General features: G+C 42.1%; 1 protein-coding gene across 1 annotated transcript in view; it reads right to left on the reverse strand.

Annotated features, from left to right (window-relative positions):
- Nucleotides 1-15068, reverse strand: part of TRIO (trio Rho guanine nucleotide exchange factor) — a 3555343-nt gene that overhangs the window by 2855574 nt on the left and 684701 nt on the right. The window contains 1 exon segment of the mRNA XM_077269474.1: nt 13933-14124. Within this exon segment, the coding sequence (XP_077125589.1) occupies nt 13933-14124 (192 nt within the window).

Below are 15068 nucleotides of genomic sequence, written 5' to 3' on the forward strand. Positions count from 1 at the left end.
AGCCCCTCCACCTACCCTTCATGTTTCAACACCTTTCCCCCTCCAGCTGCCGTCTATCCTCCTGTCCATCCTCCTCCCATCCATCATCCTCCCGTCCATCCTCCTCCCGTCCATCCTCCTTCTACTCCATTCCTTCCTTCCCCCTCAGTATTTCCCAGTACCTATCTTCCCCTTTCCATTCTTCCCCTTTAACTTCACCATTCCCAATCCCACCAACACCTTCACCATACCTTCCACAGTCCACATCTGTACCTCAACTCCCTGCCCAACCTCATGTTTTCACCACCCATTCCACTTCTGTTCCTCCCCGTGATGTCCTGTCCCCCACTATCGATGTGGTCTACCCTGTCAGCCCCTCCGCTACTATCTCCACCACAAATTATGAGAACCTGTAAACGTATACATAAATAAAACTTGTTTTGGTTTAAAAACAATTTTATTGCCTTTCCTTTTTTTTTTTTTAAACTGTATAAAAACCACAAAGGTTATGGTAAAAGTAACAGTAGAAAATGTGTAAAGGGGTACCGGTACAAAACATACAATACTGCGAGGTTAAAGTCCAAAGGTTTTGTAACAAAACAAAAAACATGGTATATTTACAAGTGTGAAAAAAAATTTTTTTACACCATTTCGTACTGCCAGTCAACTGATCTTTGAGGAGACATGGAGTAGTCTGCAAAATTGTCCCGCATTCTGGAGACTGCTACTGGACTGCAAAAACTTGTGTTGTGGTAATCCCGCAAGGTGGTTTCTGACACATTACCCTCCAGGGAAACATGTTCTTTGGATAATACAAAATTGTGAAGTACCACACAAGCCTTCACCACATCATCAACAGTGTCAGTCTGCAGTTTAATTGCAGTTAGTAGGACTCCCCATTTAGCAGTTAATATGCCAAAGGCACATTCCACAACTCTTCGTGCTCTGGTTAACCGATAATTAAAAATTTTCTTCCTCTGGGTCAGTCCACTACTTCCATAGGGTTTTATCAAGTGTGGTGAAAGCTGGAAGGCATCATCTCCAAAGCACACAAATGGTAATGGTGGACCGGTGGTTCCAGGGAGAGGTCTAGGCTGTGGAAAGTCAAATGTCTCTCCATACAAACGACGCCCCATTGGTGAAGTTTTAAAAATCTGGGAGTCATTTGCGCATCCATACGCACCGATATCCACAGCGATAAATTTGCAGTGTGCATTGGCTATGGCCATCAATACAATTGAGAAGTACTTTTTGTAATTGTAAAATTCAGATCCAGAGCCATAAGGTTTGACAATCCTTATATGCTTCCCATCGACTGCTCCCACGCAATTTGGGAACTGGCATATTTTTTCCAAATTGTGGTCAATCTCCAGCCACCTCTCCTGTGATGGATCTGGAATGTATTCCGCTTGTAAGCAATCCCACAATGCCCAGCAGGTCTCTCTGATGATCCCTGAGATTGTGGATATCCCACAAGCCTGAACTGGAAATGTAGGGATGAAAACGATTCTCCAGTTGCAAGGAATCTGTTAACAAAAGGAAAAGACAATAATTAATAAAAACTTCAAAAAACAACATTACAGTTATAAGTCTGATGAAAGAGAATCATTAAAAAAAAGAATAACTTACCGAATAGTCAACATCAGACGCTCCGCTGGTGATATGGAGAAGCGCATCTGGGTGTCTCGTCTCCGTATTGATTCTTCAACATGGCCCAACAAAATTTCAAAATTTTCCGCTTTCATGCGCACATAGCTGAAGAATTTTTCAGGATTTTCCCTCAATTCAATATACAGTGTGGAATAAACGCCACGGGTCATACGTTGGGCTGTGATAGGATGGATCCACAGCCTTCTCTTCCGCCGTTGCCGCAGGATGTGCAGTCTTTCTTCCTCCTTGTCTCGAACGATGACTGCCAACCGATTAGCCTCAAAAGTGAAATCCGCACATATCTTCACAATATTCGCCAGCACCCCTTCCATCTTTGCCACTTTCTCTACAACCTTTCAAAGATGTGGTGTAAATACATGTATATATAGTTTCCCAGTAGTTTCCAGTAGCCAATCACATTGAGATCCTCCTTTTTTAAAAAACGGATCCATCAAAAAATGGTTACAACGGATCTAAAAACAGTCGAAACGGTTCTAACGGATCCGTTTTTTGTAACTGATCCGTCAAAAAAACGGATCCGTTAGAACCGTTTTCTAAACAATTTTGACGGATCCGTCGATCCGTCACAATGTCGGAGCTGACTAATGCCAAACAACTGAAGTGTGAAAGAAGTCTAAGCAGTACTGTACAGCCACATATGGCGTATTTCTGCATTCAGCAGAAGTTGTGGGACAAATTTTTGGTGCTATTTTTACCCATTTCCCAGTATGAAAATGTAAAACTTGGGGCTAACACACAAACTTGGTGGTAAAAATGTAAATTATTGTTTTCTTCACTGCCCAATGGTATAAATGTTTGTGACACAACTGTGGTGTCAATATAATCACTGCACCCCTAGATGAATTAATTGAGAGGTTTAGTTTGTAAAATGGGGTCACTTATGGGGGGTTATGCTGTTCTGACACCTCAGGGGCTCTGCCAATGTAACATGGCACCCTCAAAGTACAATCTGCACTGCAATATGGTGCTAATTCCCTTGTAAGCTTTGTACTGTGCATCCAAAGTAGTTTTCAACCACATATGGGGTATCAGTGAACATGAGAAATTGCACAACAAATTTTTGGGGTCCATTTTCTCCTGTTACCCTTTTGAAAATACAAAAATTGTAGCTAAAAATGATTTTTGTGGGAAAAATGTGATTTTTAAAAAATTTTCACGGCTTCAAAGGGAACCTGTCAGCAGGATTGTGCAGTAACCTACACAGAGTCAGGTCGGCGCCATTGTACTGATTAAAATAATACCTTGGTTGATGAAATCCATCTTGTGGTTGTTGTTTATCTTCAGTTTTGAGTTAATGATATGACCGTGTCGGTGCGGGCTTGGAGGGGGGGTCTTTATGTGGTGCTTTGATTAGTAATTCATAATTCAGACTGCTGACTGATCCCTCACTGACCTGCCCCCTAGTTTGCATACTAAATACCTGTACATACTGAAGAAAAAAAAACCCTTCTGAAGGCAAGCACCAGCCGTGGCACCTGAGCTGCAGCATATTCGCACTTTAGTGTCCTGGTAATCACTGTTTTTTATGTTATTGATCGCCGAGAGCTGCTACTGCACAGACGGCACCATCTTGGAGATGGAAATCTCTACATACACCGATAGCTGCTACTGCGCAGAAGCGGCGGGAGCCATTTTCACATTGATTTTTTTTTGTACTCGCTCAATAAAATCAAGAACAGTGATTACTAGGACACTAAACGTGATTATGCTACAATGCAGGTGCCACGGCTGGCACCTGCCTGCAGGTTTTTTTTTTCTTCCGTATGTACAGGTATTAATTATGCACACTAGAAGGCAGGTCACAGAGATCAGTGACCGGTCAGCAGTCTGCATTATGAATACCTAATCAGAGAACCACATAACGACCCCCCTCCCGTCCAGGCCCGCCCGGAACAAGGGCATATCATTATCTCAAAACTGAGACTAAAGATTAGACAACAACCACAAGATGGATTTCATCAACCAAGGTTTCATTTTAATCAGTATAACGGTGTCAACCTGACACTGTGTGTAGATTACTGTGCGCAATCGGCTGACAGGTTCACTTTAACGTTCTAAACTTCTGTGAAGCACCTTGAGATCCAAGATGCTCAGTACACATATGCAGTGGGGCAAAAAAGTATTTAGTCAGTCAGCAATAGTGCAAGTTCCACCACTTAAAAAGATGAGAGGCGTCTGTAATTTACATCATAGGTAGACCTCAATTATGGGAGACAAACTGAGAAAAAAAATACAGAAAATCACATTGTCTGTTTTTTTTTATCATTTTATTTGCATATTCTTGTGGAAAATAATTATTTGGTCAGAAACAAAATTTCATCTCAATACTTTGTAATACATCCTTTGTTGGCAATGACAGAGGTCAAACGTTTTCTCTAAAGGTACCGTCACACTAAGCGACGCTGCAGCGATAGCGACAGCAATGCCGATCGCTGCAGCGTCGCTGTGTGGTCGCTGGAGAGCTGTCACACAGACCGCTCTCCAGCGACCAGCGATGCCGAGGTCCCCGGGTAACCAGGGTAAACATCGGGTTGCTAAGCGCAGGGCCGCGCTTAGTAACCCGATGTTTACCCTGGTTACCAGCGTAAAAGTTAAAAAAAACAAACAGTACATGCTCACCTGCGCGTCCCCCAGCCTCTGCATCCTGACGCTGACTGAGCTCCGGCCCTAACAGCAGAGCGGTGACGTCACCGCTGTTGCTTTCACTTTCAGTTTAGGGCCGGCGCTTTAGTGTCAGGAAGCAGAGGCTGGGGGACGCGCAGGTGAGTATGTACTGTTTGTTTTTTTAACTTTTACGCTGGTAACCAGGGTAAACATCGGGTTACTAAGCGCGGCCCTGCGCTTAGTAACCCGATGTTTACCCTGGTTACCAGTGTAAAATATCGCTGGTATCGTCGCTTTTGCTGTCAAACACGGCGATACACGGCGACCTAGCGACCAAATAATGTGCAGACCTTCTAGCAGCGACCAGCAATTTCACAGCGGGATCCAGATCGCTGCTGCGTGTCAAATACAGCGATATCGCCATCCAGGTCGCTGCAACGTCACGGATTGCTGGCGATATCGCCTAGTGTGACGGTACCTTAAGTCTTCACAAGGTTGCCACACACTGTTGTTGGTATGTTGGCCTATTTTCCTCCATGCAGATCTCCTCTAGAGCAGTGATGTTTTTGGCTTTTCGCTTGGCAACACGGACTTTCAACTCCCTCCAAAGGTTTTCTATAGGGTTGAGATCTGGAGACTGGCTAGGCCACTCCAGGACCTTGAAATGCTTCTTACGAAGCCACTCCTTTGTTGCCCTGGCGGTGTGCTTTGGATCATTGTCATGTTGAAAGACCCAGCCACGTTTCATCTTCAATGCCCTTGCTGACGGAAGGAGGTTTGCACTCAAAATCTCACGATTCATGGCCCCATTCATTCTTTCATGTACCCGGATCAGTCGTCCTGGCCCCTTTGCAGAGAAACAGCCCCAAAGCATGATGTTTCCACCACCATGCTTTACAGTAGGTATGGTGTTTGATGGATGCAACTCAGTATTCTTTTTCCTCCAAACACGACAAGTTGTGTTTCTACCAAACAGTTCCAGTTTGGTTTCATCAGACCATAGGACATTCTCCCAAAACTCCTCTGGATCATCCAAATGCTCTCTAGCAAACTTCAGATGGGCCCGGACATGTACTGGCTTAAGCAGTGGGACACGTCTGGCACTGCAGGATCTGAGTCCATGGTGGCGTAGTGTGTTACTTATGGTAGGCCTTGTTACATTGGTCCCAGCTCTCTGCAGTTCATTCACTAGGTCCCCCCGCGTGGTTCTGGGATTTTTGCTCACCGTTCTTGTGATCATTCTGACCCCACGGGGTGGGATTTTGCGTGGAGCCCCAGATCGAGGGAGATTATCAGTGGTCTTGAATGTCTTCCATTTTCTAATTATTGCTCCCACTGTTGATTTCTTCACTCCAAGCTGGTTGGCTATTGCAGATTCAGTCTTCCCAGCCTGGTGCAGGGCTACAATTTTTTTCTGGTGTCCTCTTTGGTCTTCACCATAGTGGAGTTTGGAGTCAGACTGTTTGAGGGTGTGCACAGGTGTCTTTTTATACTGATAACAAGTTTAAACAGGTGCCATTACTACAGGTAATGAGTGGAGGAAAGAGGAGACTCTTAAAGAAGAAGTTACAGGTCTGTGAGAGCCAGAAATCTTGATTGTTTGTCTCTGACCAAATACTTATTTTCCACCAGAATATGCAAATAAAATGATAAAAAAACAGACAATGTGATTTTCTGTATTTTTTTTTTCAGTTTGTCTCCCATAGTTGAGGTCTACCTATGATGTAAATTACAGACGCCTCTCATCTTTTTAAGTGGTGGAACTTGCACTATTGCTGACTGACTAAATACTTTTTTGCCCCACTGTACATAAGTTCCCAAAGGGGTCTAGTTTCCAAAATGATGTCACTTGTAGGGGGTTTCCATTGTTTAGACACATCAGGGACTCTCCAAAGCGACATGGCGTCCGATAAATATTTCAGCTAATTTTGCATTCAAAAAGTCAAATGGCATTCCTTCCCTTCCCAGCGCTGCCGCGCGCTCAAACAGTTGTTTTACTTGACATATGGGGTATCGGCGTATTCAGAAAAATTGCACAACAAATTGTATGGAACAATTTCTCCTGTTACCCTTATGAAAATGCAAAATTTGGAGCTAAAAAAGATTTATCTGTGAAAAATGCATTGTTTTTTTTTTTTTTATTTCCACGGCTCTACTTTATTATCTTCTGTGAAGCACCTGTGGATTCAAGGTTCTCAATATACATCAAGATACGTTCCTTAAGGGGTCTAGCTTCCAAACTGGGGTAATTTGTAGGGGGTTTCCACTATTTAGTCACATCAGGGCCTCTCCAAACATGGCATGGCGTCCGCTGATTATGTCAGCAAATTTTACATTCAAAAAGTGAAATGGTGCCCCTTGCATGCCAAGCCCTGCCGTGTACCCACACAGTGGTTTTACCCCACATATGGGGTATCGGCATGCTCAGGAGAAATTGCACAACAACTTGTCTGGTCTATTTTCTCTTGTTAACCTTGCAAAAATAAAAAAAAAATGTTTAAAGGACAATTTTTGTGAAAATGTTAAATGTTTATTTTTTCCTTCCACATTCCCTTACATGAAGGATTAATAAAAAACTTTTGAATGAGGTTTTGAGTACCTTGAGGAGTGCAGTTTTTAGAATGGTGTGATATTTGGATATTTTATGCCATATAAGCCCCTCAAAGTCACTTCAAATGTGATCCCCCCAAAAAAATTGTTCTGCAAATTTTGTTTTAAAAATTATAAATCGCTGGCCAACTTTTAAGCCTTATAACGTCCAAATAAAAAAACAACTATGTTTCAAAAATTGTGCTGATGTAAAGTAGGCACTTATTAACCATTTATGTGACATGACTCTTATTTTAGGGCATAAAAATTAAAATTTGAAAATTGCGAAATTTCAAAAATTTACGCCAAATTTCCAATTTTTAAAAAAATAAATCCAAGTCTTATCAAGGAAATTTTTATCACTATCATGAAGTAAAATATGTTAAAAGAAAACATTCTCATAATCAGTGGGATCTATTGAAAAGTTCCAGAGTTATCACCTCATACAGAGACAGTGGTCAGAATTGTTAAAATTAGCCTGGTCACGAATGTGAAAACAGGCTTTGGGGTGAAGGGGTTAATATTTGCATAGTGTGTCTGTGTGTGCCACACTAAGGCTTTGGTCACATTATCAGTATTTGGTCAGTATTTTACATCAGTATTTGTAAGCCACAACCAGGTGAGAAATAACAAGAGGAAAAGTATAATACAAACAAGTGCAGCAGTTCTGCATTTTTGACCCACTTCTGGTTTTGGATTACAAATACTGATGTGAGCTACTGACCTAATACTGATGGTGTAACTATAGTCTAAGCATGGAGAATAGAAATATGAGTAGATGAGTAGTAGTTTTTTCCACGCAGAAACGCTGCAGATCCGCAAGTGATTTACAGTACAATGTAAATTAATGGGGGAAAAAAAATGTTGTGCTAATGGTGTGGAAAATTCCGCACTGAAAATGCAGCAGATTCAAAAAATGACCATGCCAATTCTTTTTGCGGATCTGCAGCGTTTCCGCACCCATTGACTTGCATTTATTCCATCAAATCTGCAGCAATACCGCAGGATCTGTGGTTTCGCTGTGGAGTTGGGTCCGAGAAACGCTGCAGATCGGGAGAGGGAAGAGTGTGTGGGTGGAGACTATGCATGGACGGAGACTGTGTGTGTGCGGGGAAGATGTGCATGTGTTTGTGTGTCTGTAGTCGTCTGCGGGGCTGTGTGTGAGCAGCACTGTGCAGTCCCATCATCCGGCTACTGTGTTCAAGTGTAAAACAAAACAAAAAAAATAACACATACACATATACAGTACATACAGTCATACATCTGCTGATGCGACCGCTCTCCAGGGGCTCCGGGACACAAAGACGGAAGGTATCCTTGCACACTGTATCCCTCTGCTACTGAAAGAACAGTATAGTTCATACTGTCAATTGTGGCATTGCTGTGTGGGAAAATTCCAACACAGCATTGCCATAAAGTGAGAGCAATTAACTACAGTAACCTCTTCAGTGATGCACAGAAGGAGCCATTTTCTCCTGTCAGTGTGTCACTGGAGGCCTATAGAGCAGTGACATCACACAATGTCACTGTTCTATAGGGCAGGGGTGTCAAACTGCATTCCTCGAGGGCCTCAAACCATGCGTGTTTTCAAGATTTCTGTGCAGGTGGTTAAATTGTCACCTGTGCAATACAAGGAAATCCTGAAAACATGACCTGTTTGCGGCCCTCGAGGAATGCAATTTGACACCCCTGCTATAGGGGAGATCGTCGTGGGACACTCATTATTAATTGAACTGCGTCAGACAGGGAGTATACGGTTGGTCTACTATTTTTAATTTTTTGCAGGCGATCGAGGGTGTCACAGGAATTAGGCGTGGTTGTAAGTATGGTGAAATTAAGAATATTAAAATACTTTTTTCTGGCTATGTCTTTTTTTAACTCCTTCACTACTATAGGATTAGTAATGGATAGGTGTCTTATTGACGCCTCTGCATTACTAACTGGGCTTAATGTGACGCCATTTCTGGGTCAGCTGTGGGCTGGTATTTGTAGTCGGGGGGGCAAAATCCATGGTCCCCTTCCTAGGCTATGAATATCAGCCCACAGCTGTCTGTGTAGCCTTTCTGGCTATAAAATATAGAGGGACCCCACGTCATTTTTTTTGGTCCCCCTATTTTAATAGCCAGTAAAGGCTACGCAGACAGCTGTGGGCTGATATTCATAGCCTGGGAAGACCCATGGTTATTACCCCCTTCCCAGGCTATAAACATTGGCCCCCAGTCACTGGCTTTTCCACTCTGGACTTGAAAATTGCACGGGAGCCCACACAAATTTTTTTTCTAGTTTTTTTTTTTATTAAACAGATATTGTGTTTAAGGTCGGGGTCATACTTGGGAGAAACTTGCATGAGTCTCGCACCTCAAACCCGGCACTACCGCTGACACTGGGACCGGAGTGTGCGGTTGCATGAATTTCTATGCAGCTGAACGCTCCTGTCCGAGTGGCGGCGGCTGTGCCAGATATTGAGGTGCAACAAATCCGTGCCTGCGTTTTCTGGCAAGAGAGGGAAGAATCTGCACAGAAAATTCCACAAGCAAATCCGCAACGTGTGCACATAGCCTTAAAGTTGCTTTGACCACGATGCTTAACATAATCAAGAAGTTTACAACCTACAACAATGCAGCTAATCTCCCTGGACAGCAGGGAAAAATTGATTAAACCTTGTAGTGGAGGATAATATGGATGGGGAATAAGCAGTTCCAAACAAGTTCCAGAGAAATTCAAGTTACCCTGCAGGCTCAGGGTGCATCAGTGTCAATGTGAACTGTCGACATTTGAATGAAATGAAACGCTATGGCAGGACACCCATGAAGACCCCACTGCTAACACAGAGACATAAAAAGTTAGACTGCAGTTTGCCAAAATAGCAGAAATCCTTCTGGGAAAGTGTCTTGTGGACAGACGAGACCAGGGGCGGACACTGACAGCTTTGGGCCCCTGTGTAAGAAATGTGCCTAGGCCCCTCTCCTTCTATGGTGACAAGGCTACATTACAAATAAATAAATAAATAAATATATATATATATATATATATATATATATATATATATATATATATATATATATATATATTAGTCACACACACAAACATGTATATATATTACATAGTCTCTCTTGTTATGTACAGCACTTACATATTGGATATTATAGAGCCCTGTTTTTTTAATTACATACTGTGCTGTCTTGTTAGCTGTGTAATGCAACGATGGCAGGTAGAGCATGGGAAAGCTTCTTTTCTAATAGAGGAGCTGATGGACTGGTCGTCTGGTCAGTGGCTCCTCCATCAGCAGTCATTTTATATCTAACAAGAGAGGGGACTATGTAATAAAAAAGGGTGATGTGAATAATAAAAATAACAAGAATACACTATGTAAGAGACAGCACTGTACATAACAGCAGAAGAAGCTATAAAGTAAGAGACAGCATCATAAAATGTGACTACACTATATACTGAGAAATGGTGCTAAACATAATAAGCGAGTATACTGTACACTAAGAGACTGTGTTATATATAAGTGAGTACACTATATAGTAAGGGGCTGTGTTAGACATAAGCGAAAATAATGTCTTCCTCCCCCTGTTCCCAAATTCATTATAAATCAACCTTCCTCCCATCCCAATCCCCCACACCCCTCATTGCCCTCCTCCCCCCGCCATCCCATTATTGTCTTCTCCCCCACCACAATCATTGCCATCTTCACCACCTCCATCATTGCTTTCTCCCTCACCAACCCATCATTGCCCATTCCACTACACCCATCATTGCCCGCTTCACCATCTCCATCATTGCTTTCTCCCCACCACCCCCATTATTTCCCTTTCCACCACCGGTGAAGTATACGCAGAAAGGACATTCTGTTAAAGTGATCCTGATGTCAAATGCATGCGGCCCAGGGGCAGCTTGAATCAGACACTGCACGATTGCAAACTGGAAGCTATACCTTGAAATGCTGTGATATTTCAGAGTAAAAATGCTTTAAAAGCCAGCCAGAAACTACTTTTCTTGGCTGATTGGTCTGATGTGCTCCCTAGTTGGCTATTCCCAGCACCAATCACTTAAACTGACAGTTTTCTCCCTATGATTTCTCCATAGGAAGAGATTTGGTTTTTAACTAGTATGGGGGAGAGGGGTTAGGAACGTAGGCACTTCCAATAGGAGTGGGGAGCAAGTCATTACCAAACACTGATGGTGGATTATCTGACAGGAGGAAGCGGATCAGTAGTTGACGTTCAAAAGGCTGGATCATTTTCTCCACCTCTGGGGAGATTCAGGAGGTCTGATAATTCATTAATTGCTCTCTTGGACATGCAAAAATGATCAAATTGTGTTGACTTCTCTCCTAGTGCAGAGTCTCATAGCTGCTCCAGTGAGCCTCCATTGCCCAAGATCCCAAATATACCAGGATCTGCTATTGTTGGGGGTAGATAGACAAATATGAGATAGATAGTGTAGGGGTTGTGCTTGCTCAGGTGCAGTGGGTGACAATCAGGAGGCACATTGCTTTTAAAGTTCACAGGGTTTATCGCCTCATAAACCCACAAAACAAAGCAGAGAAAACAAATAGCCTTTAGCTCAGGCAAAAGAAAGTTCAAATGTCCAGTACTTCAGACTCAGTCCTGGAGCCGCAACACACATTGGAGGCTTTCACCTCCCCACATGCAGGTCCTGTGTCAAGCATTAGGCTACATTATATAGCTCTAACCACACCCAAGAACCCATCACGTGATTAGTCACATGGTAGTGACATCATCACAGGTCCACAAACACATATAGAGGTATGATGATGCCCCTACCCAGGGGTAAGGTATATGGGTAGCCAGACCCTCCCATCTCTCACAGCTACTAGTAACCCAGACCTAAGAGTACTAAATGATCCCTTATTGCTTATGTGCATTAAAGAAAACACTCCGGGTTACATCACAGAGACAAGCCATCTCTGCGAAACATACCTTCTGTCGACTATAAGACCTTTAGCCACGCTACAATAGATATAGAGATAGATAGATTGATAATAGATATATAGATATGAGATAGATGATACATAGATAGAAGATAGATAGTAGATAGATAATAGATAGATGATAGAATAGATAGATAATAGATAGATCATAGATAGATGGATAGATAATAGATATATAATAGAGAGATAGATGGATAGATAGGTAATAGATATATCGATAGATAGTAGATAATAGATATACAGTATATGAGATAGATAGTAGATAGATAAATAGATATGGGATAGAAAGATAGACATGGGATAGATAGATAGATAATAGATAGAGAATAGATAGACAATATATAGATAGATATGGGATAGAGAGGAGAAAGATAGTTACATAGTTACATAGGTATTAAGGTTGAAGGAAGACTTTAAGTCCATCTAGTTTAACCCATAGCCTAACCTAACATACCCTTACATGTTGATCCAGAGGAAGGCAAAAAAAAACCCATGTGGCAAAGAGTAAGCTCCACATTGGAGAAAAAAATTCCTTAATAGATAGATAATAGATAGATATGGGATAGACGATAGATAATAAAGAGATATATATGGGATAGATAGATAGATAGATAGATAGATAGATAGATAGATAGATAGATATGGGATAGACAGATAGATAGATAGATAGATAGATAGATAGATAAATAATAAATATGATATAGATAGATAGGAGATAGATAAATAGATAATAAATAGATATGGGATAGATATATAGATAGATATATAGATAATATATAGATATATATGGGATAGATAGATAGACAGACAGACAGATAGATAGAGAAACAGATAGTAAAATCCCATATATTTTGCATGTTATTCTCTGGTTCCTTTGCTGCCATGAGTACAGCAGGTCGCAGAGGGGATGCACCTATAGCACTGAATACTCTGCACACAGCTCTTCTTGAGGACCTGATTCCAGCTTCCTACACAGCTGCTGCATCTCCTAGAAGGAGCCTGCTCGTGCTGCATATGACTGCTACAAAGCTTTGGATGTTAAGTTTCTCTCTGGCAGCAATTTGTCCGTTCTTTGTTATGGTATGCTCAGTAAAGTGAATGCAGAGGGAAGAGACCCCTTTTCTCCTTACCTCCCCTCAGCACATTCTCCTGCTACTAATGTGACTTCACTGTCCTTTGATTGGCATCGCTTCAACTCATGCAGAGCTGGAGCTTTGTCGGAGTTGAAGTTTAGTTGCACAGATTTTAGTCTTAAGTCAGCAATCACGGGTGTTTAGTATACTGCAGAGCAGTGCGAGGGGAAGAGGAGCTCACAGGGGGGAAGAAGACTGCACACACACCTACCTCTCCGCAGATCACCGTCAGCTTCCTCTCTCTGGCACAGCAGCGTCCAGCCGCGCTTTGTGAGAAACAGGAAGCATGGGAAGGGAGCAGGATGGATCGCTGCTCCTCCGTTGCCATGTTCTTTTGCAGTCAGGGGAGCTTGCCGCACATGAAGGCAATCTGGCCAGGGGCCCCCTGGAGCCTCGGGGCCAGATTGCCCTCATTATTAGCCATCCTGCGGGGGGCCCCCTCCACCTCCGGGCCCCTGTGCAGCCGCATCGACTGCACATGCGGTATGTACGCCCCTGGGCGAGACCAAGTTAAAGTTTTGTTGAAGCACATCACTCTACTGTTTACTGAAAACGGAATGAGGAAAGAACAAAACGCCTACATTCAAATATGGTGGAAGTTCAATTATGTTTTGGGGTTATTTTGCTGCATCTGGCACTGTGACTTGACTGTGTGTAAGGCATCATGAAATATGATTACCAAATGATTTTGTGTGGCAATGTAGTGTCCAGTGTCAGAAAGCTGGGTTTGCATCCTAGGTCATAATTTTATTTCAAGTTATGTCCAATTTGCAATTTTTCTATGTTCCAGTACACACACTAAAAAATAAATGCATGCAACAAAACGTGTAATTGCAAACATTTTCTGGGAGAAATACTTCATTTTTTGTAACAATTTCAAGGGTGCCAACACTTCTGGCCATGAGGGTATATATTTAAATAAATTAACAAACAATCCAGGAACAGATTGTTCAGTTCATGTATCAAAACCATAAAATGTAAAATATGGCAACTTACCTCCTTGACATGTGATTGAAGTGAAACAGACATATCTAACAAACCCTTCCGCTGTTCAACACGCCTCACAAAATCTTGGATTCGGTCCTCTAATTGATGAGCTGCCTGATATATTTCTTCCGGGTCACACTCGCCTGTTTGTGCCAACTGTTCTGCAGCTTCCAGCAACTTGTCTGCATTTGTGTATGTATTCTGAACATTGATGAGAAAAAAATAAAAAACAAGAACAAAAAAAGAACACATCACCATGCAATGGATAGGACAAAGTACAGTTTTACAGAAAAAAGTAACCACACAAGAAAAGCATTAAAGAGGTTGTCCACTACTTTTTCATTGATGACCTACCCTTAGGATAGGTCATCAATGTCTGATCAGTCGGCGGCCAGAAATGCTAACTTGCGGAGCTGCTTGGACTTCTGCTGCAGCAATGTGCTACACATCCGCCTCCTATTCAAATCAAAAGGAGACTGATGTGCAGTATCCAGCTCCGGCCATTGTCAGAAGACGGAGCAGCTCTGCATGTGAGCATTACCAGCCGCTACTGCTGACACCAATAACAGTTGATAGGCTGGGGTCCAACACCTAGGGATAGTTCATCAATGATGAAATAGTCGACAACCGTTTAACACTCAGAGAAAGTAAGTAGTATAGAGGGATTAACTTGTTTGTTCTTCATAAGCTTAATTCCTTTAGCACCAATCCTATTCTTTATTATTTTTAGCATCTGCACATTAATAGCTAAAATATTTGTATTTTTTCTTTCTTAGTTGTTTAATAGGTAATTATTGGGTTGTGTTGTGGTTTTTAATAGCACCAATTTGTGGCTAATTGCTGTGGTAGAATTCTGCTGCCACTGGTGGTTAGTGACAGCACTGCAGGGTACCAAAGTGGTGACAGAGGGAGACTCCTCTCTTTCTAACCAACTAGAGGTTATGGTTACTACTGAGCACTGCATCTGAAGGATTAAGCATCTCATGTCCATCAACTAAACATAACAGCACATCCACTTGTATTTTAAATAAAGCAATTTGGATGCACAGTTGCATCCACTTTAGCAATTTATCAATTACAATAGAATTAGAAAAGCTAGGCAATATACTAAAATAACTGATATTATTCACCTGTTAAATCCCTTA

This window comes from Ranitomeya variabilis, chromosome 6 (assembly GCF_051348905.1).
Source record: "Ranitomeya variabilis isolate aRanVar5 chromosome 6, aRanVar5.hap1, whole genome shotgun sequence".
Lineage (NCBI taxonomy): Eukaryota > Metazoa > Chordata > Amphibia > Anura > Dendrobatidae > Ranitomeya > Ranitomeya variabilis.